The sequence below is a fragment of the Trachurus trachurus genome, assembly GCF_905171665.1.
Source record: "Trachurus trachurus genome assembly, chromosome: 8".
Taxonomy (NCBI): Eukaryota; Metazoa; Chordata; class Actinopteri; order Carangiformes; family Carangidae; genus Trachurus; species Trachurus trachurus.
In genome coordinates this window covers 20,374,120-20,397,446 of record NC_139905.1, presented here as the reverse complement: position 1 = coordinate 20,397,446, position 23,327 = coordinate 20,374,120, and the positions used below count along the sequence as shown (strand labels likewise).

The window sequence follows — 23,327 nt, the reverse complement described above, 5'->3', positions numbered from 1 at the left end:
GACATATAAAAAAATATATATATAAAAAAATAACTGTTATAAATAACTTTTTTTGTTCATTGTATATTTTTTGGAATTTCTTTCTTTTTTTTTTTTTTTTTTTTTTTTTTTTACACATAGGCTACATAATAAAAGATACAAGATAAAACCATGAGGGAAAATTCAAAAACCAAAACAACAGAAGGGAAACAACAACAACAAGCCCCATTAGGAAGAATAACAAGCACATAGGCTACATAGGACAAAAGAAAAATAAATAAATAAAATAGGCTAAAGTAAAATTAATGAATAATAATAAATAAAAAAAAGGAGGTGGGTAACTATCGGGGGTCTCACATAGTTGAATCAAAGCACATTCCTTACAAAGTAGATGTGAGATAGATTATTCATAACTTTTAAAAAAACTTTGAGCAACCTGAGGATGGCGAGCGACGCCCCGTGCACGCGCAGCTCACAATGTGCCGTGCACGCGCTCCCCGTCGACCGGAGTCGTAAAGATGGTGGCCAGCGCGCGGGTGCAGAAGCTCCTCCGACGGTACAAACTCGCGATTGCCGCCGCGTTAACAATCCTCCTGATCCAAGGGCTGGTGGTATGGAGCCTGAGAAGTCTGGAGGAGGGCGAGGCCGAGGTAAGACACGGTTATTTCCGGCATGACAGTGACCGGTGAGTGCCGTTAGCGCTTAGCTTAGCTCGGCTCGGCTCAGTGTGTTGATATGATACAGTAACGTTAGCTGCTGCTGCTAGCTCCGTTAGCAGCTGGAGGAGGAGGGTCGGTGGTGGTGGGGGGGGAGTAGAGCTGCTCCGAAACATTTCAGTCCAACCGAACCAACCCTGCCCTGTCCGTCTGTCTGTCTGACTGACACTGACCACAGGACTGATGCTAAAATGTTCACCACCATGAACTTAGTGGCACTGTGATGGGTCCAACTGTTGTGTGGTAGTTAACGGTAGTTAGTGACACGCAGCTATGGTAACCGTAACGTTCCATTTAAATTGAACGTTCCGGAGATGAGATGAAAACCAGAGCTAACGTAACGTAAGGAAACAAAACACTGACAACACAGCTAAGAGGAGGGGGAAAAATGAAATATCGGAGGCAACTTTGTGTCTGTGTGTGTGACTCAGTCGTGATTCATTGAAACACGCAGTCCATCGCTGATCGCACAGCTGTCTGTCCCAGCCAGGATATCAAACATCTGTTGTGCTTCTTTGTTTACACTCAACTTTATTTATATCCACCGGTGGCCTTTCACAGCCTCTCCATTCTGTTTACATGACCTTCACAAAGCTCTGACCCAGCCAGGGAGGCAGCATTTCCCAGGGATGCAGGCTGAAGTTTAAGTGGAGAGCTGCTTCCTCCAGCTTCCATACCACTGGAATAATTTATTTAACATTCAGCCAAGCCCTGGCCCGTGGGAACCCTTTATCTCCAAGTCTGTCTTGCACACCTGGAGCGCACAATACCTTTAGGCAGTGGCTGTTCCCTCTAAATGAGGTAAGGTGAGCTGTGAACAGATGTGACCTGTGGAGGAGGGCTGTGTGTATATGTGTGTGTGTGTGTGTGTGTGTATGTGCAGGAGTCATTTTTTCCTTGAGCTACCCGAATACTGATAAAGCCATAGGAATGCAAGCTGAAACCTGAAGAGGGAACAGTGTTGTCTCTCTGTCATGATATGACAAGTGTGGAGTGTAATATTCCTTCAGACATGGATAGATAGATAGTAGATCTTTGTGTGATGGGGAGAAGGAGTAGGCAGGCAGCAGATGTTACAGTGTCTCCTCTCCAGTGGGAAATGTTTGACCCTGTCCCCCAAAGGAAGGGAAGACAGGTTCATGCTTCTGTGCTCAAGTTTACTGACAAAACTTACTTAAGCTTTCTCAGTAAACCCAAAATTGTAGGCTAGAGTGATATTCTTGGCCCGCTGCTACTCAGTGAATTTACCGAAGCCTTGACGATGTATTTCGTTTCCTCTGTGCACACTTTGTGACAAAACGGGAAATGTGACATGAGCTTTCAGCTTTGCCAGTTTTCAGAGAAGTGATTTCCATTTTGACTTCTATCACCTGTGTGCTTTATAAGCCTCCAGGCTCTCTGCTGCTTCATCAGATGCAGGTTTTTACATGCTTTAGCAAACAGAAATATGATGTCTATAGGGGTTGTGGTTACCTGTACTTCACCTCAGAGCAGAGGCGCACACGTTTAAATCACAAAACACAACCACATACAGGATTTGTTGTCTCAGATGATAGTTGTGAGGGAAAGGAAATGCAGTAGCACTGGATTTTGGACCCAACATGTACAAGAGCCAAACTCAAAAACGTCACAGATCGTTTAACTTTATTAACCAAGTTTATGATTTAAAGTTGAAAACAGGTGTCAGTCAATCCTCTGCCGTTAGATTGGGGAATGTGATACTGCTTCCTCCTGCATGTGTCAGCTTTGCATGCAACATCTTTGGCAGCACGCAAGGGCTTTGCATGTTTGTGGAGCCACCGGCGCAGAATGAAATTTCAGACCTAAGAATGCATACGGAAGGATCACTTCACCTCAGCGCGTATCCAGCAGCCAGGGAGGCTCGCCAGCGTACTAGGCAACATGAGCGGGCCATGGCTGGATTCCTCCGTGCTCTGCGGTGTCCACACTAACTTGGAAACCGCTCTAATCGGTGCCTTGCTGTGCATGTGTGGACACGGCCACACGAGTTATAATATGGCCCTTGTACAGATGAGTGTGAGGACTGCGAGGACAGAGGAGCGAGACTCTGTCAGTGTATCATCCCCCTGCTTGCTGAGTGCGTGCTGCTGCTGCTGCTGCTTCTCGCTTCAGCAGATGGCAACGCTGATATAGTTTCACTTGACTTTAATTGGAAACTAAAGAGGCCGCCTAGCTCGCCTTTGAATCAATACATTTTTGACATGATGGCGTTAATTAAAAGTTGTGAAAACGGGCGATAAGGGGAAAAAACGTTAGCCCCTGCTGTATGCTCGTCTTCTGTGCGAGAACATTCACTAAAGGCGAGTAAGTGGACTTATCAGTGTCGGCTGAAAAAGGCTTAGACGACATGTTCTTCTCAAAAAAAGAAAGTGTTTATATCAATTTTTGCAGCTACGAGCCTGAGCAAGAAGGCCACCACCAGCAAGAAAATGTGCCACTTTTGAAAAACGTGTGAATTTTGAAAATATCCAATTGGCGTCTGGACAAAAACAGAGAACAATAGATGTGGCATTGAATCAAATTGACCCTGATCTTCTGCTGCTAGATAGATTCATTGGGAAGACACTGCGTCAAACTGTTGTTTTCTAGCTTTGCTGTTAAACTGCCCATTTCCAATTAAGGTTGTTTGCATGTGCATAAAATGGGACTTATTCTTAGAAATCAGATAAAGTCAATAAATGGGAAAAATTCATTCGCAAGCACTGCAGTAATTTGCCATTGTAAGGAGAGGACTTCCTCCTCTCGCTTCTTGGTGTAGTTTTACTTGGACTTTTAAAAGATTTTTGTTTTGGTCTGGAGTGAACATGTAAAACTACATCACGCAAATGAGAAGTTGAGTTTCTGCAGCACAAATCTAACTGTGTGTATCTGCTTTTTCTTAATCCTTTACATTGATTGAAGGAATGCAGGTGACATTATAGAAGTCAGGGTCGTGCAGAAGTCTGACAACAAACAGGTTTCTTAGACGCATAAGTCTTCCAGAGAGACGCTCCCGCTGCAATGACTGGTATGTAACTGGGCTCCACAATGCCTCTTACTGTAATCTGTTTGAGAGTGCAGTTGGCAATCAGTAGCTGACTGCGCTGTATTGGTTGGCAGCTGGTTCACTGGCAGTGTATTATCTGGCTCCTTGTCCCGACCACGCAGCTCCAGTCCCTCCTCTGTTCCCACCGTCTCTGGGCTGTCGACGTGCCAGCGGCGCAAGGCGAGCGAGCGAGCCTGTGCTCGGCCGTATCGTCTGACAGAGGCAGAAAGCTCTCAACCCACTCACTGTTCTCTCTTCCTTCTCCTCTCCAAGTGCATATTTTGATGGGCTTTTTGTGGGATTCAGTAATCTGCTGTGCCAAAGCAATGACGCTGTTTGGCTAGAAGATTTTAAAAACAGCCTAAGACCAGTTTTTTTTTTCTTTCTTTCTCTTTCTCCAAAGCCTGCCTTCCGTTTTTGATGGTGTGATTTGTGCTCCACCAAGACTGATGCTGTCCGTACTCTTGCTTTGAAACCAAACTGTGTATTTGGGACATGATGCTGGAAGTCACTCATGATGATTGGTGGTGTGTCGGCCATTGTATCTGAATTGGATCAGTGTTTTTACACTACTTTATTTATAATACACTTTAGATGAGCACAATCAGGGTGATATCTATTTTATGAAAAACTTTCTTGCTTTTATTTGTGCTCATATAGCCTAAGTTTTCTGTTGAAGAAACACTCGGCTCAGCACATCTCTTAAAGTTTCCCTTTCCTTTACGTAATGTCTTTCCTCCCTGGACATGGTGTGGTGTGACAGATACTAACATCAACAACATGCTGCACCCAAATATTCTCACAATGAGGCACTTGGATCGATTTTATTACTTCCAAGCCGCCGATGTAAGAGGATCATGTCTTGACATTTTAGGGAGTCTATGAAGTCTCAGAGGATGATATCAAGATGCAAATGTCACACACAAATCACAAAGGCATGACTATATTAAGTAATGATGGGAATTTATTGAGCACAGTAGAGTTTTGGCCGAGAGCCCACACATAGTTGTCTGTCCCCTGGAACCACTAACATTTAGATATTCTCCTGTCAATTTGTCTGAAAGATGAAGAAAATATAATAAGACATCTCATCACTTATTCTCCAAATCAATTAAAATGACTAGATAGTTAAATGTTCATAAGAAACCTGCTGTAGGATTAACTTTTTGATGCTGTTGCCCTCTGTGTATATGTTTATTGCATGGACATAGAGTACAAACACATCCCCGGCTCATGAGTAGTTGTTTGATACAGACTTCCTGTGCCACCTCATCAATGTCTGAGGTGTGTATCCAGTGTTCGTGAACATGTGACCTGCGTGTGCACATGGATGCAATTTTCTCGCAGTTTTAGCCAAAGGCTGCAGACAGGGGGTTTGTTGAGGTTTCTACGGTGATTCACTGGGCTCATTATGTGTCTTTTGAGTGTGTGACTACCCAGAACGGTGCTTTTTGCAGATTAGCTTCACAAAAAGGCAGAGGCTTAGCTAAAAATAGCCCAGATCAGAGAAAAGAGGGGGAAAAAAACAAAACCAAGTAAACACATCCTTCCCTCTGGGCTCTTTCTGCTGTTGTCTCAGTGGAGGTCTTTGTTTACCTTATGTCATTCTTGGATTGTGAATCAATGCCTCTTCTCAGTGTTTGTCCAAAACGTTCTTTACTGAATGAGTGGAAACAAGTCTGGATTTAAATCACAGTTTTTTACTCTATGTCTCTCTCTCTCTGTCTCTCTCTGTCTGTCTCTGCCTCTGTCCTGCTTTCTTCTTCTCTGCTCTCTCTCCTCAGAGGAAAACACGACGGTCTAAGCTGCCAGATCACAACAGTCAGGACCCCAAGAGGGACGCAGCACTTTGGGAGAAACAAAACTCTTTGTCAGGGAAGAACCGGGGCAGATGGAGCACCAGGTTGGAGAGAACGGGGGGCACGGCGGCCAGCGCGCTGAGGAGAGGAACCAGCCGGCGAGGAGGAAAGCCCGGCATCAGGTTGAAGTCTCCCCAGGAGCGTGTGATGACCGGGGCGGGAATGGACGGCGTCTTCCTCCCCCACGACTTGTCCAGCAGCCGCAACTTCAGCGAGACCCGAGGAGGCGCGGACGGGGCGGCCAGGCTACCTGCCGCCGCCGCCGCCATACCGGGGGAGCCGGGCAGCGTGGACGGCGCACACCAAGCCCCCAGCAGTGACTTTGTGCCTAAATGCGATATCATGGGCAAGGACGCTCTGTCTGCCCTCCACCGCGCCGGGTCGCAGCAGTGTCGGCAGGAGATCGCCAACATCGTGTGCCAGCATCAGGCCGGTCAGCTCATGCCAGACGCTCTCCCTCAGTTCTGCCCCCAGCTCGGTGAGAAGCCTTTACATTTTGCACAGTTGATATGGTGATGCTGAAGAGAGACAACTCCGTCTCTCTTCTGGGTTCAATACCTGGGCCCTGGGGTCTTTTTGTGTGGAGTTTGCATGATCTCCCTGTGCTTGTGTGTGTGTGTGGCAGATCGGAGACTCTAAATTACCCACAGGTGTAAATGTGAGTGTGTGTAGGTGTTGTTCTTCTCTATATGTTGGTATTGTGACAGACTGACAATCTGTCCAGGCGCTGCCCCTGACCTGCGTCAGTTGGGATAGAGATGAGATGGATTTTCACTGATACATCTTCAGTTAATGCTACATTTCTCAACACAGCAAATAAACAGGAAAATTAGAGCTCCAGACTAACTTTATTTAAGGAGCACAGTGGCCCCATAACTTAAAAGTTTAGGGGCGCAAGCAGAAAATTTTTAGCACACACTGGGTCTCATTCATGAAACGTGAGCAGCACGGATTTTTGTGTAAACCCTGAGCAGCGCAAATTTACGTGGATTTCCGCATTCATCAATCTTTTAGTAGTGCTGATTTTTTCGTAGCTACTCACAAAATCTACACCTGCTCCGGACTGTGTGTAGCGCTTGTGTAAATGTAGGAATGCAAATAAATATTGCTTGTCACTGTTGAAAATTACAATTTTAATCCGTATTACTCTCTCTCATGTTCAAAATACGCCGACGCCTTTGAAACACGTAATTTAAACATGACAAACAATTAGAAATATTTGGAGAGAGAGGCGTTTTAGGGATCGGACACGCACAAACACGTCAAGGCTCCATCTAATGATGATAATAATCTGATATAAAACCGGAAAAAACTTTTTTGTGTTGCTACACGCTCGGTGAGCGCACACTTCACCCTGCGCAGCAGCGCAGTCGGCACCGGTTTGGATGGAGCTTTGACAGACGGCTGGTGCTTCTGTAACAATATAACCTGCCTATAACTTCATGTGTTGATACAACCATGCTCCTCTACAGCTGAGGCTGTGAAGAGCCTCCTCCTCCCGTCGCTGCTGTAGCTCTGTAGTTGTGTGTATTTTTATTTTTATTTTTTTTCATGTTTCATATCGAACTATTCTGGCTTTACTTCTTAAACGGTTCTTTAATCGACCAAGGATAGGCCCACTTAATTCACTAAATCTGTCTCTTCCCTCCACGCCTTTGACCTGTCCCAGTCACTCCACCACTAACAGAAGAGAATTAAATATTTTTTCTGGACTCGCTTGGACTTGGACTTCACCCAAAATGACTTTGATCCGTGATCTCTCTTTTTTTCTCTCTCTCCCTCTTTCCTCGTTTGCGTCATGGCCGCAGGTGAGCAGGATGCACCTACCTCCTAATATGGTGGCAGGATCTCCTTATATGGCTATTCATGTATGGAGATCTATGCTAATTGCTGATCACCGGGGGCGTGTTGTTAGTTTACGATGGGTTGGCATTCATGAAGTTACACACGTGTTTACGATCAAATCTGAGTTTCCCGCACCGTTCATGAATCCGGAGTAGAGTTTTAGTAGAGTGAGCTTTTATGTGCAAATCTACACACAGATTTACTCACGTTTCATGAATGAGACCCACTGTAAATTGACATAAATCAAAGCAAATATTTACATTTTCTTTTCGTTCATGATCCTCACACACATTGGCCTGACACCTGTAATGGCAGATTCTTTGAGTTGGCCCTTCCATGTTTCACCAGTGTTAAAAAAAACAGCCAATTTACTGGTTGCACATGTTGAAGTAGATGAAAAGTTTACTTGCACTGTCTCAAATTTTAGGGGCAAAATGCCCCCATTCAGTGGCAGTCTAGAGCCCAGACCCAGAGTATTGTGCAGTTTTGGGCAAACAAAACAAAAGACATGGTTGTGGTGTTTGGGTGAGGGCGTCAGGCATTTCTCTGACTTTTTATAAACCAAACAAATAATTAAACCTAGTCAGTTTGTTTCAGAGAGGTGGGGGGGGAGTAAGTGATCACACCCTGAAAACAAAAAAGCGAATCAAGCAGCTTCAGGTTAAAAATGAGTTTTCCTCTTACGCTGTTTGGCAAACACAAGACACGTCAGAGCGGCTGTGAGCCAAGCTGCTGCTGACATTTACTCAGCTTGTTTTCTTACAACATAAGTTCCAGATGTCTGATGACTAAAATCCTTCATCTCGTGCAAAAACATAATTTTTTAACCGCTTCTGGCATGCGACCGCAGCGCTGACGCATGCACAAATGGGATGTGACGTCACTGACAGGCAAAACACGCTGCTATTTTGATTCAAATCATGGATTTCTTCAGGTGTGAACACAAACATCCAGTCTTATTGAACACTTTAAGTCTCTGTCCTTCTGGAAGTTTGTCCCTAAAGTCCTGTTTGCATTTATCATCAAAGGGAAGGATGCGTACATTAAGTGATTGCTGCGACACAATAAAATGTGTGTGATGTTTCTTTTCTTTTTAAATCTGTCCCAGAATAAGATTAGACATCTTAATTACTGAGTCAGTGGGATTTTCTTCTTGTAAAATACTGAAACCAGAAATGTCTGAATCATTGTGATTAACACAAAACAATCATGTCGTCATATTTCTCCCACCACTTCTCTCGCACACCCAGTAAGTTAGGTGTCATAAAACTGGAACTGCACATATCCCTCATTTTATATCCAGCAAGCTTGTGTGTAGCTCGAGCACACAACTGTAGTATAGTGTTGGGATTGCACTGGAGCAGAACATACAGCCCACGCCTCTGGCTTGGTTGTGCGTTCAAGTGAACACAGTTGGCAGTGTTTGTGTGTGGGAAGCTTGTTAGCGGAAAAACTAAAAAATAATAAACGAAGATGGAATTTTTACCCCTTAAAAAAAAATCTTGTACACATCAGACCTGCACCTCTTATGTAATCTATTGAATCTATTTTTACCCCTTTTAACAATGTCTTTCTCAACACCCACTGTTTGAGCTGCTATTATTACTTGAAACTCTCCAGGCCCTGCTGCTGAATCCTCTGTTTCTCTGTCCTCTGTTGCCAGGTGTATCGAATCCAGTTCAGGCCGCTGGTGAGCTGGACAACAGCCTTTCCAAAGTGGAGAACCATGTCAGGGTGGCTTTTGTTCTGATGGTCCACGGCCGCGCTGTACGGCAGCTCAGACGCCTCATCAAAGCCATATACCACCGTGACCACTACTACTACATCCATGTGGACAAGGTAATCACAGCATTTTACTACTATACACTGTCCGCAATGTGCAGTCCTACTGATACTGGCATACAGTTTATCATTTATTCATGCTCCTGCCGAACACTGAACGGTGAATTTGGCTTCCTGCCCGGCGCTGGCTACACTGCACTCACACATGCTTTTACCGGTTAGGTCTCCTTTGCATTATGAAAGTTAAATTTACCCTGCGGGTCTCACAGTGTGGTAAAGGGGATTAGCCTGGATAGAGTAAAGTGTGGTTATTCTTAGGGGCTTTGGGATTTAGCGGAGGAAACGTCTGCCATCGTGTGCAGCTGGAGAGCAAAAGACAAATGTATGGCCGGTGACACTGAGGCACAGAGCTCAGGTGCACGGAGCACAGACGGCACAGGAACAGGTGTCTCTTGTCAGTGCACCTGTGTAGCCGGAAAGGTTAACGAATCCTGGGGAGTTGCCCTGTTCTGCTGCCAAGGGACCGAGGTGAAGCTCGCCGAAGGCAGTGATGAATAAGAAGTCGGTAGAATAGTCACACACCACAGACTCTGTCTCGAAAAGCCTTTTTGAGAGATGGGGCTGTAAAACAGGTCAGCTTGTACTGGAATCAGTCTACCAGCTCCTCTGCACTCGTCCACCTCCCAAACACTTCTTTTTTTTTTTGCCGTCTACATGTGAGGATTTTAGGATTGGCACTCTGCCGTTTTTTGATGCTGCTGCCCTCCTTTCTGAACTCACCCACCCAACCTGTAGTCCTTGTGCCATCTACTCTTGATTTATTTTTAATACAGTCAGTAAGTAGCACACTGTTTTGTGCCTCACTTAACAGCAGTGGACAAATGACACTTAATTGGAGGCAAGTAGCAAAGATGTGTAGTAGGGGTGTGTAGAGATGCCAGTATCTGTATCCATTTGACTCAAAAATTGTATCTGCACCTTTATCTGTACTCAGATTTAAACAAGTACTGTATGTAGGTATGTTTTCCACCCAATGTTTTTTTGTTCTGTTGCTTTTATTGTTTTAGTTGTTTTCAGATGAGAACGGACGTAATCAGCTTTAATAGGAACATTAGATTATAGGAAGCTATGCAAATTAAATTCTGTTCCTCAAAGCTTCAAATTGATATACTATTACCAGATAAATAATGAAGACAGATATTTTCTACCTTCTCATCCTGTGCCTTTCATCTGTTTTAGTATTTTTTTTAAAACAACAGGTTATAATGTCTGAGCTTTATTAAAATGTATTTCCTGCCAGATATGAGCATTTCAGTGCTATTAAATTAACTATTAATGAATTTCTCCTCCACTGGTATGAGACAGCGACAGACAAGACATGGCACCAGGAGAGCTGATACCAAAACACAACGCACCAAGAGATTAACTTCAATAATGTGAAGCTACTATAATGCGTCTCTGGGTGACACAAGGCTGCGGAATTGTCTCAGATGGAGGAAGGCATAACATAAAAACAGGCTTTCCTTTATTGTTCGAATAATAGTGAAAATATTCAGATATGAATAATATTTGGATTCATCTTGTTACCCGTGCTTTTCCAAATACACACACCACTGTTGTGTAGATAGATACCCATTCTGTTTCTACCTTTTCTTTTTTTTCTGTGGAAGTCTGGCAAGCCCCTAGAAATGTATGTTGAAAAATGTGAAATTTGGCACAGACCCTCCTGTATCAGTAATCAGATCAAGTATCAGGTTTGAGACTCAGTTGCTCTGGTGTCACCAACAGATCCAAGTTTGAGGAGAGTTCAACAGACGCTGTGATGGAAATTCATGTCTGTCTCACTGTCACTAAAATAGGGACAAATGATCTTCAGACCAAACCTCACAACAGTTATAACATGGATTTTTGACATCACAAATGACAGCACAGCCATGTATGAAAACTAAGCTTTGGGCCCCAGTCAGAAGGTAGCTCAAGAAACCTGATGCCCTTTGACCTCTAGGGGGCGCTGAAAGACATCCCATTTTGTCTCGGATGCTTCCGTTCGTTGTGCCGTAAAATCAAAGTTCTCTGTTATTGGCCTGTCGTGCCAAAATCGACACAGATGTCCTTTAAACGGAGCCAAACTGAACTTGTTGACTTTTTGATTTGCGTAAGTGTTCATCTGTCTGAACAGATCAGAATTGGCGGGAGAGGGGACAAACAAGCAAGCAAACAAACAAACCACACATACTGACACAAAACTTCCTGTGAGTGCTCAAAAATCATGCTCTTGACATAATTACATCATGTTTCCATGGCAACCATGGCCTTCTGGTCCGCTCTGCCCCCACAGTGCCTGCACATTGTTTGCAGCCATATTCTCCAAGTGTCTTTTTCTCTCAAGCTGCTCATTTAGCTTCAGAACCTTTATTAGCAGTGTTTATTTGGAGCATGCCTGCTGATTAGTTGATGATTGACATGAATTGGCTGCAGAAGCAAATTTTTTTGGGAAAAAAAGGCTTTTGTAGGATACCAACAGATTTTTTTTTTCTGCAACCTTTAGACAAAGGTCAGAAATGTTCATTCCATTTTTAATATCTTATCTGTGCATAAGGTTTGACAGTTGTTTGGTTCCTCCATCTCATCCTCTATCCCATCTTCATGTTTAACACAGGCTTTCCAGTTTTTCCCCAAACTGCTCTTTTCATTTATTTCTGTCTCGATGTCACCTAAAGCCATTCAAAGGAAATTTAAAATTAGTCAACTTGCAACAAGCGAAAAACAGCTATTTTTGATCTCATCTCACCATCATCATAATGACCCACAGTACGAAGCACCATGTGGCCGTTGTTCCTCTCAGATCAAATTCTCTTTCAACAGGAGCCAGCTTTTTGTGGTTGTCTTGGCACAGTAGCAGCTGGGGATCTGCGGGAACTGCACCACAGCTAAAACTAGATTACATTTGCGATGCAGAAACACAACTCATTTAACTCGTCTGACCTTTTTTTTGCTTTGAAATCCTCCAGCGATCCGGCTACATGCATCGAGAAGTTCTGCAGCTCGCCCAGCAGTTCCCCAATGTGCGTGCCACGCCCTGGAGGATGGTCACCATCTGGGGCGGCGCCAGCCTCCTGAAGGCCTACCTCCGCAGCATGCAGGACCTGCTCTCAATGCTGGACTGGAAATGGGATTTTTTTATCAACCTCAGCGCCACAGACTTCCCCACCAGGTCAGTCATGTGCAGCAGTGGCGGCAGGAATCAGACACTTGTAGTTGTCGTGTTATTAAAAACACCAAGACTCTGTAAATATTCTGTGCCCTTCGCTGTCATCGCTGCTCTTTCCCACTCTGATTTAAGTAAACAGCAAACAAATAATGTGTAAATGTGAAATCACAGTGGCTGTCAGCTGTAAGCACCTTCTGTAGACTAATGTGACATCTCTGAGGAGGCCTGATTGAAACTGGCATTTCTTGATGGGGGCGGGGAGAAGAATAATTAAAGGGGACATATTATGCAAAACTCACTTTTTCATTGCTTTAGTATGTGTATTTGCGTATCCAGAGTGCCTCCTCACCCCTTAAACGTAAGTTTTGACAACTACGTCAACATTTTGTAAACTGCCATAGTCAGAAAATGTGTCTCTTAACTAGCCGTTTTAATTTCACCCGGCTTATTACATCACAAGCCGGGTGATGTGAATATTCAAGCCCTCGCTCCCATGTTTACCTCGGCTACCAGAGCAAAGATTCTAAACCGACCGTTTTGAGCAGGGCTGTGAAACTGGTGTGTAGAGAAGCCAGCTGTGCTCAATCTTTTGGTTTTTCTGACCAAAGCATGTTACTAACATTACTTTTAGACATCAAGGTACCATGTCAAGAAGCAGAAATGAGCAGAATATGTCCCCTTTAAGATTAAGATACTGTCATCACTGCCAAACTAAGTCAGGGCACTGCCAAAGGAAGCCAGCTGCCCTCTGACCTGACAACCAAATCATTTTTATAACATAACGACTCATCCAACAATATAGGTTTGTGTATAGAGTCTAGTAATAGCTTGAGTTCACAATGTCTCCTGGTTGAGTTTGTGAATATTCATTAGCAAAGCTGTACTGTACATTAAGCGGCTGGTTAAGCATGTAGGTGGAGGGTTACGTAAGTGAATAAGATGTTTAGTGTGTGTGTGTGTGTGTTTGTGAGAGAGAAAGAGACAAGAGAGGGGGGGTGAGAGAGTGTCTGTGTATTTACAACCTTAGTAAAGCAAGGTCCTGCATCTGTATGATACAGTTTTATGTAAAGTGAGGTCAGGTGCCCCATCTCTCCCCCCTCTCTCCCTCTCTAAACCTCACCTCTCCTATAAAGAGTGAGTCATTGCTCCCCAAACCACAACACTGATGTGCAGCTCATTAAAATACCGGGTTATTTTCCACAACACACTGCAGAACTATCAAATATCAAACACCTACACGTTTTCTGAGGACCACTGGATGACAGTATGTGATCAAGTTTGGCTTGGTGCAAAATACCAAAGAACTTGCACATTTCTTTCCCCTCAGTTTGTGTTGATTATTTTGTCTCTGTCACATTCATGGTTCAATCCTTTAGTGGTGAACTTAAACTCGTTCCTCTTTCCTGTCCTGTGTCTTTTACAGCAACATTATACTATACTAGCAGCCAAAGCCTTTGCCACATGAAAAGAGTACTCTGGCAGCAGCATTAAATCGATTGCTTTGGTCACTGAATCACAGAGCTGGCAGCAGACAGTCTTTGTTCTTGCTGATCAGTTTTGGCCTGATTTCTGGGGGCAGCTATGAACCCCGATCAGAGCAGCCGCGGCTTGTCTTCCTGAACCGTCCCGAGGGGTCATAGCTTAGATTGCTTGGACACACACAAGAGTATCTAATTTTATGCTTATGGATATTATCAGCCACCGGCGCAGCCAATCCAGCCTGTTATTTTCCAAACCGCCCTGCAGACCTGACATGATGTCTTTTCAATTCTCACCTTGACTTCTCTCCTGCAGGACCAACGATGAACTGGTGACTTTCCTGTCACAACACAGAAACAAGAACTTCCTCAAGTCGCACGGGAGAGAGAACGCCCGGTGAGGATGGTAGCTTAGACATACACAACCTGCTCAAAACATGTATCTAGTTGGCATTTGGCTTCATTAAATGTGACACCTCTTTACATTTATCTGAACCTTTTGAAGTGTTTTTTGCCTAAAAAATCAGAGATGGTTCTGATTATTTTTTGACAGAATTTTGTAGAAAATAACGCTCAAACAAAGCATGGCGTAGAGACATTTCAGCTAGTTGGCATCAGCTAATGGAACCAATTAACAAAACATTTTAAAACACCATGTTTTTCATATCTGTGCAGACACACATGAAATGAACAGATCTTTTCATCTGTCATTGTTAAACACAGTGTGGCAGTTCAGAAAACGGTTTGTTTGATCACTTGTTTTGATCGGCTCGTTCGCTCCTTCAAACATCATTTGATGATTGAATTGTGCTCCTGTGTTCAAGGTTCATCAAGAAGCAAGGCCTTGACCGCCTCTTCCACGAGTGCGACAACCACATGTGGCGCCTCGGGGAACGCAGCATCCCAGAAGGCCTGGAGGTCTCGGGCGGCTCCGATTGGTTCGCGCTCACCCGCCGCTTCGTGGAGTACGTCATCAACTCCCAGGACGACCTGGTGACGGGACTGAAGCAGTTCTATTCCTACGCTCTGCTCCCCGCCGAGGTAAGAAAAGCCTGAGGTGGTCTGTTTATCTGCCGTAGTTGAGACGGACAGTTTGATATACAAGTCTGTCTCCGGCTCGTCCTCCCCTGCCAAGTCAGAGGAGCCCGGCAGCGGAGATAATGTAATACTTTAAGCTTTTCGGGCGCAGTGTGCTGCTGCAGAGGTGCCAGACGAGAGGAGAGTTCACTAGAGTTTATCTGACTGTGCGGTTTAATGTCTCAGGAGGAGGAACAGCGGTTTGTTCGCCGCTGTTTGCAGCCACACAGGCGTGACCTTTTATAATTTAGAGGGGGTTAGAAACTGTTTATGCGGCACCATGCGATAAAACAAAGGGCTGAAGTTACGGTAAACTGTTAAAGATATGCATAAATATTGTATTATTCCCCCCTCCGCTCTCTCCCCAGTCTTTCTTCCACACAGTGCTGGGGAACAGTCATATGTGTGACTCCCTGGTGGACAATAACCTGCGCGTCACCAACTGGAATCGTAAACTGGGCTGTAAATGCCAGTACAAGCACATCGTCGACTGGTGCGGCTGCTCACCCAATGATTTCAAACCGCAAGACCTCATCCGTATTCAGGTGAGTGAGTCTGAATTCATCAGCATGTAAGTCTCACCCCTCTCACATTTATTTTACTACCAGTTTGCCTCGGTGTGCTTCAGGCTCATTTCTCTGTTCTCCTTTTCCTCGTCCACAGCAACTGACGCGGCCCACGTTCTTTGCCCGTAAATTTGAGTCGACAGTGAACCAGGAGGCCATCGACATCCTGGACACTCACCTGTACGGCCAGTACGCTCCGGGCACCATCGCCATCAAGGCGTACTGGGAGAGCCTGTTTGAGCAGCTGGACGGCATCGGCTCGCTCAGCGACGTGGCTCTCACTGCTTACACGTCTTTCTTCCGCCTGGGCCTGAAGAACCTGGCAACCACTAAGAGCAACATGGAGGCCTGCAGGTAGACAGTCTGTCCATTTACTGTAACTATAGTAACATCAGTACAGTAATAATTATACATCTTATATCTTAGATGTTGATTCAAATCAGACGTTGAATAAAACAAATAAAAAGGTTAAAAAAAAAACATACATGTAGCGTGTGCAAACTAAGGGAGAGGTACAACATGGCTGCCTACAACAACAACTGACGTCATCACATCACGTTCACCTTTAGCTTCTAGATCCTATCCTATTAGCTTCATCCTGGGTATTGAAGTTTGTTTTTAATGCAACTCCAAATTAAATCATATCAAATCAAATGCAGTCCTCTTTTTAACTACATATTTAACATGTTAACTGTTTTCATGAATAATAATCTTTACTCATATTTTAACTTATATTAACTTATTAATTTTTACACATACCATGTTCTTTCAGAATAAATTCTCACTAGTGCCTTTCACTGTTGTATAAAGTACAAAATAATGTTGGAGTTAGACAGAGCCTTTACGTTTGAAGTGTGTTTTGAGTTGGAATTTGAAATCAAAAAGAGAGAATCGATATTGCACAACACACAGAGACCAGAGGACAGAGTTGCAGTAATCGATGCCAGATGTGATTTAGGAATATGTTATGCATGATTTTATTTTTTCCTCACTTCAGGTTTGAACCAGCAGGCTTCCCTCTATCAATACACGTGTACTTTTATGACGACCGTTTCCAAGGGTACCTGGTGCGTCAGGAGGTCCAGGCTGTGGGGTCAAAGGTCAAGGAGACAGTGGAGATGTGGGCAGTGCCCCAGGCCTCCTTCGTCCTTGAAACGAATCTGAAAGAGTTCGAGAGGCTCAAGAATATGGAGGTAAGTGCCCTCCGAGGTAGCGTCTTTAACTTTACACTCATCATTGTTCCCGGGGCGTGTGACTTATGATAGAAGCTTATTCTTTATTATGTCGTTAAAGTTTCTATCCTGCAACTGAAAAGATGAATTTGCCCCAAGAAAACTGCTGTGTAGAAAGATTCTCTCCCTGATATATGAAATTGGGGTGGTATTATCAGGGTTTGATCTGACCACAACCGAACTTTGAAGTTTAATCAGTTGAAAAAAGATATGTTAATATTAAGGGGGAAGGCTAGTGCAGAAAGTGCCAACATATTCATTTACCTTGTCCTCAGATAGCTCTCTGCAGACTCCACAGACTGAATCTCTCTCCCTGACAGATCGGCACAGAGTGGGATCCTAAGGAGAGAATCTTCCGTAACTTTGGTGGGGTGGTCGGGCCTCTGGACGAACCCCTGGCGGTCCAGAAGTGGGCCCGCGGTCCCAACCTCACTGCCACCATCGTGTGGCTCGACCCCGCTCTGGTTGTGGCAGCATCGTATGACATCACAGTGGACGTAGACGCAGAATACACCCAGTACAAACCGCCGTTGCAGCGTCCCCTGCGTCCGGGGACCTGGGTAGTGCGCGTGTTAAAGCAATGGGAGCGCGTGGCAGAAGTTCGCTTCCTTGTCATGCCACTAACCTTCAAAGATAAGGAGCCACTGCGCAAAGGTGAGACATGGAGTTTTAGTTGTGTCAGTTGAAAGGAGAAGGTTCGTGATATTCGACGTAGTTTGTAGAAATCTCTTTAAAAGACCAAAACCAACAGTGTATCAATCTGCCTCTTGTTACTTTCTAACTTTCCTATCATGCCTGTGGCTCTCAGACTCAGCCTGTTGGATCCTACTGATGATCAAATCTACTGATTTATTTTATTTAATTCAATTCAAATTCAAATTCAAATTCAAAAGGCTTTATTGTCAATCACAAGGACAGGAAATTGTCATTGGTATACAAACACCAATGTAAAAAAAAAAAACTCACATAAAAGCTATAAAATTGAAGCTCACATAAAAACTGCAACAGCAGGTGCATCTTGCCCTAAAAGCAGGTACCTATTTTTGTTGTTGTTTAAAATGCGCACTGCAGTGGGGATAAAAGAGTTCTTGTAAGTCTTTTTTTTTGGCCAGGGGTACTCTGAACCGGCTGCCTGACGGTAAAAGCTAATTTGCACGCTATTTTAGTAAATGGTACATCTCTTGGCCACACCAGGAATGAATATGTGGGATCAGATCAATATCCATATTTATGGGATTGGTTTGGTTTTACACTGTTTTGAATTTGTGGAGCTCTGCAGAGTAGCACCTGCAGTATATCAGGCTGTGGATCAGTAGGATCAGTTTATTGAATGTTCTTGTTCTTTCACTGGATTATTGACAATAAGGGGAAAAAAAACATACAAGACTTCCCCTTGAAGTTAAAACATGTTGAGTTTTGTTGGATCTTTTAAAAGCCCCCTTTTCCCCTTTTCATTTTCTTCAGAGGAGGACAGCTGGCTCCATGCCGGTCCTCCAGGGAACCTGTACCTGGAGCAGAGTTTCCAGCAGCTGAGCCCCATGCTGAAGCTGCCTCCCCAGGAGCCCGCCATGCAGGAGGCGCAGCGCAACTCCCAGCTGGTGGGTCAGGCCCTGGAAGCGTGGGTGGACAGCAGCGTGAGGACCTTCTGGGTTACAGGTGACCTGTGCACTACACAGACTTCATCCTGCCCGGCACTGGGACCTTGCTCCAAAACCTCCTGGAGCTCTCTGTCCCCGGACCCCAAGTCAGAACTGGGCCCAGTCAAAAGTGACGGGCGGATCAGGTAGCCCAGAGAGAGAGGAGGGACTCACTACACTTTAACACACCCACAGGAAGACTGCGAGAGAGTTGGACCTGCACTGGAGAGCTCCAGGAGATCCTGTGTGAACTGGATATTGTCCCCCAAGGTCGACTCAGAGCTCAAGGGCACATAAACAGCAACAAGGCGACTTCCTGCACTGAGGGGGTTGAGATATTCTTAGTGAAGCGGTAACACAGACTCAAAAGACGAGGATATGACTGCTGGAAAATTTGCACATGGAAGACTGCAAGTGGAAAGACTTGACGTGCCATTGTTTGCTCAATGGTTCTTTGGATGCCAGTCGTGCACACAGGTTTTCAGTCAGGGGTCGATGTGGGTGTGAGTCTGGTAAAGAACCCTGCGCAGTTTTCAGTTTTCCTCCGCTTTGAGAGAATCAGAAAGCAGCTGTCAGAACGCAACAACAGGCTCCTTCGCTGTGGAACCTCTGAATCGTATTATTGTGCTTATTTTGAAGCATTACTATGTAAGCATATGGAGCAGTCAGATGAAGTGCACTTTACTGTAAGACTGTGATGTTACACAGAGGTCACGAGGAGCAGAAGTTAAAGACTCATGGACAAGTTCACATCACGTCTTCATTTCACACACTAGACTCTAAGACACATACCCGCACCATGACTCCCTGTTGCACAGACACATCAGTTAATAACTCGGGCTGTAACTTGGGTTAGGAAGAAAAAAGGAAAGAAAGTGAGTAGGATTCTTAGGTTTTAAGTCTTTACTTGTTTTTAGTTGTTTACTGTGACATATCATTTTTTGAACATGTAATATTTTTTATGTTTTGTTGTGTCTGTTACCTGAAGTAGCTGTTGGAAGTTGTCTTTGGTGTCCATTGTTGCAAAAAACAAAACAAAAAAAAGCCACTCTGGTCAAAGGAAGTGCCTAGACAGCTGCAGTGACCAGGCTGCACAGATACTACTACTACTGTGGATGTGTTCAGGATTCCTGTGAAGAAGTAGATAAAAAAAAAAACATCTCAAATCAAAAGCTGCCCCGTTTCACTAAAGCTGGGCAGAAGAGGATTTGTGTTATGATCAAAAACTTCAGAACAAGCAAGTTAGCGCACTGTGAGTTGAGTTAAATTATGTGACAATGATCAAATCTTCAGAAATAACTCAGAGCTGCAGTGAGTAGTACATTAAGCAATTGTTCAATTGATGGATTATTATCTAATCATCCCAGTCGTTTTTTCAATAAGAATTTAGAAAACAATTCAGTTTTGCTTTTTAGCTCCAAATTTTACTGAACTAAAGTCGATTTAACAAGGTGAAGAGAATCTGGATGAAATATTTTTTAATTAAGATTATAATTATTGATCTGAAGAGACGCAGAGGGGCAGATTTTCTTACCTTTGAACAGAGACGGTGTCACTGATGTTTCCACACAACGGCAAATAAGTGTCAACGTTTTCTTTTTAATGCCAGACTTTGAAACTGCAAACCTGGTTCGAACTCATGTTATACCTCCTATGTATCAGTTTAAATGCAGTATTGTCACTTTTATGTGTGTGTGTTTGTGTACGGTATGCGTGTGCTCTGTCTGTCTCACTGATTGGTTGTTTTCATTTCATTTCTTAAGGTGCATTTCAACTTTTCAAAATCCACCAACCAAAAAAAATAATGGTACACACTACACTGTATGTTTAAAGGGACAACGAGGAGTTTCTATTCGGTTATAAAAAAGTCTCACGTTAATGTGGATGAATCTCCGCTACTCACACTTGTTAATGGCTCCATTTTCGCTAAATATATCGTTCTGTCTCTATCGTTATTTTGTTATTATCAGTGGTGGCGGAAATGCTGGTCGAGCCGACCAGCGTTTCCTTCATGGCGAGTTATGAGAATAACGCCGCAGAATCGCCGTTTATGGTCGGAACTACGATGGTATGTGAACCTCTTTGAACCTCTGACTTTAATTTTTGATGAATGAAAACATGAGTCCGTCTTGCGCCGGGTCAAAGAAATGTACGGTGCGCGCGGAGGCTCATAAATGTAGTGTGAAAACGCTTCGCTTTTCCAAAACTCCTCGTTGTCCCTTTAAGTGTTTATTTTAGCAAGAGAATCTAAGCTGCCTTCACTTAGCCGAAAAGATGAATGGTTTGTCCGGGACAGTAGCTTCCAGAAATGTGCAGATGAATGCCTTTTCAGAGGACAGTAACCCCCCCACCCCACCCCACCCCACCCGCCCCACTCTGTCTAAGTTTATCTTGTTTTATGTGACCTTTTTATGTACTTCAATACTAGTTGGCCACCATATGAGTTTTCAAGTGACCTTGTTTACCTTGCACAGTACAGCTGCTTCAGTGAAGCCCCAGTTTTATCGAGATAGAGAGAGCAGAGGAATCGGTGTAACAGATGTTATTTTTCTACGCAGACATTACGAGAGGAAGTGCGTGTTGTCCGTTCATCTCCAGTGTTCTGTTAAACTATTAAAAACTGCTGACTACTTGTGTTGTGTTTGACAGTCACCTGTTCAGTGTCATCTGAAGCAGAGCTTCTGTTCTGTATCGTTTGGTTTTGTTTATCTTGGGAGGGGGTTGGGACGCCGAGGTTTCCGTCCGTACGTCCGTCCGTCTGTGCTGCTGTGATAACCAGCGGCGGTCTGGCGGCTGGTGAGTCATCCCGGGCTCTGCGGCTCTTTATCAGAGAAGGGAACTTTTAGCTTGTCGCTGTATGCGTCTGGAAAAGCTCATAGGATAGGCATCCTGACTGATGACTCAATAAAAAACACTTAAGTGAAGATCTCTTCTTTTCTCTCTTCTTTACATGTCTTTACAATGTATGTTTTTTCCCCCTTGAACGCAGGTGGAGGGAGCGGGACATGTTTATGAGAGGTGCTCTCCAGGGTGCTGAACACTTCCTCTTTGTCTTCCTTGTAAAACAGCTCAACATGGTTTTACCTCATAAATACTGTAAGCCTCACCTATGTGGTGGTCTCCTAACCGGAACCTTTCATATGAATATTTAGTCGGCCTATCCACATGACTCCATGTTATTGTGCGTCTTTGTTGAGGATATAAACCTGAGGAAACGAAGAACTGGAAGAAGAAAAAGAAGTTTAAACTTTTAGTTTATTTGCAGGAGCTCATCTGCACAGAGAGTGTCAGTGAGATGGACGACAGCGGTGTGACACAGACTCCGGAGGAGGTGGGGATCGTTTGCTCGGACAGCGCATACGGGTCATCTGTGGCGGACACGGACACGGAGGATGGACAGACACCCACATCCAACACCTTCCCTTATAACGAAGACCTGACACACAAGGTGATGACTTTTACTTTTGATGAGAATTGTCTAAAGATAATTGTCTTAATTCTCTTCAGTGGCAAAACTAACAATACAGGTCTTAGGAAATGTAAAAATAAAAATTTGAGTAATTTTACTGAATATTCCTTATTAAGAAAACCTGTGTAATCTAATTCAATCCAATAATTTAAAAAAAATCCTACCTCTAGTGAGTATTTTCCAGGTTATAAAGCCTCAAACTAAACACCCAGTTAAATCAACACATCTTTGACATTGTCAACAAAGCTGATGGCTCTAACACATTGAAGCACTGAATTGTAAAGTTGCACCTAATAAAATTATTTATTATGTTCATGATTAAACTTTAAAACCAACTCGTCTGCCTGAGTAACATCAAGAAATGACGGCTGCGTTCAAACACATTACAGTTCATTGGGTTTGCTGTTTACAAGTACATCTCTACAACTATGTTCCAGATGTTTGACCATAAGCAGATGTTGGAATGTATTTGGAGTGGTGTGTGTTTGTGTGTGTGTGACGTGATCACATTAAACCCGTCACCTGGATTAGCTTCACCACTGTTATCTGTAAACCTCATCGTTAAAACCATCATTGGTATTCATGACTATAAAATCTTGTTAATCCCCTGTGTATGATTGCACGCAGCAAATCAGCAGCTTCCTCACTCAGATGCACAAATCCATTTATGTATACACATGATACAAACACACACACACAGAGGATATGTATGGTTATTATTATTACTAATAATGCATTACTTATGTTACTATATCCTTTTTGTATCAGACATTTGGGATTTGATGTTAAACAACAAAACCTTTGTTCTGTCTGTGGATGTTACTGCTTCACCACTGCAGCTTCTGATGCTTCGATCCCTTCATAAACACTGTGAGAATTTCTTTTTTTTTTTTTTTACTCAACTGGGCAGCATCTGTACAATAAGCAGAGCATTGTGTGTGTGAGCATAGAACAGACTCCTGCTTCCTCACTTATTAAATTAGTGCACATGTGTGTTGTTTTGCCCAGTTACAGCATGCCAGAAACTACACTCAGTATCCAGCTCATCGCTCACAAGGAGAATTTTGGCGCACATGAACATTTTCAAAAAGCTGATACAATCCTTTTTATTCCAGTGATAATTATTAATGTAAAGGTTAAAACTTGTGTTTCATAATTACCTTCTGGCTCTCAGATGGAAAATTGTTTAAAATACCCCGTATTCTCTGGATTAGTGTGGCATGAAAGACATATCTCAGTGAAAAAATGCACAAAATATACGGTGCATCTACAGTTTGATGAGTGGCTGCTGGCTCAACAGGAAATCCCTGAGGATGCACTCTTGTGACTAAGTGGGTTAAGTTACCTTCATTGGACAGTAAGAGTCTTGGGTTTCCTCTCAGCAGTTTCATGGTAACTACCTCATTACGACGGATCCCTGGGACTCGCTT

The 23,327-nt window shown here is 43.8% G+C and overlaps 1 protein-coding gene and 1 long non-coding RNA gene across 2 annotated transcripts; one reads left to right on the top strand and one right to left on the bottom strand.

Moving 5' to 3' along the window:
- The first annotated feature begins 488 nt into the window (after positions 1-488).
- Positions 489-19,731, top strand: xylt2 (xylosyltransferase II). The gene is made up of 11 exons (XM_083976783.1): positions 489-629; positions 5,526-6,078; positions 9,109-9,284; positions 12,239-12,441; positions 14,233-14,313; positions 14,741-14,957; positions 15,362-15,538; positions 15,657-15,913; positions 16,557-16,752; positions 17,112-17,445; positions 18,256-19,731. Exons 1-11 carry the CDS (start codon positions 498-500, stop codon positions 18,576-18,578), a joined length of 2,649 nt encoding a protein of 882 aa, XP_083832909.1. The 5' UTR covers positions 489-497; the 3' UTR covers positions 18,579-19,731.
- Positions 19,018-21,327, bottom strand: LOC310989653. Its single transcript, XR_014595553.1, has 2 exons — positions 20,636-21,327; positions 19,018-20,242 (listed from the first exon to the last, which is right to left on the bottom strand). It is a non-coding gene; the product is annotated as an uncharacterized lncRNA (long non-coding RNA).
- Positions 21,328-23,327: the final 2,000 nt, after the last annotated feature.

Bases quoted from the DNA above. Each gene is read 5' to 3' on its own strand.
- xylt2 (XM_083976783.1), top strand. From the start codon at position 498: ATGGTGGCCAGCGCGCGGGTGCAGAAGCTCCTCCGACGGTACAAACTC. The intron at 630-5,525 runs GTAAGACACGGT...CTCTCTCCTCAG, and splicing joins TGGAGGAGGGCGAGGCCGAG to AGGAAAACACGACGGTCTAA. The intron at 16,753-17,111 runs GTAAGTGCCCTC...TCTCCCTGACAG, and splicing joins AGAGGCTCAAGAATATGGAG to ATCGGCACAGAGTGGGATCC.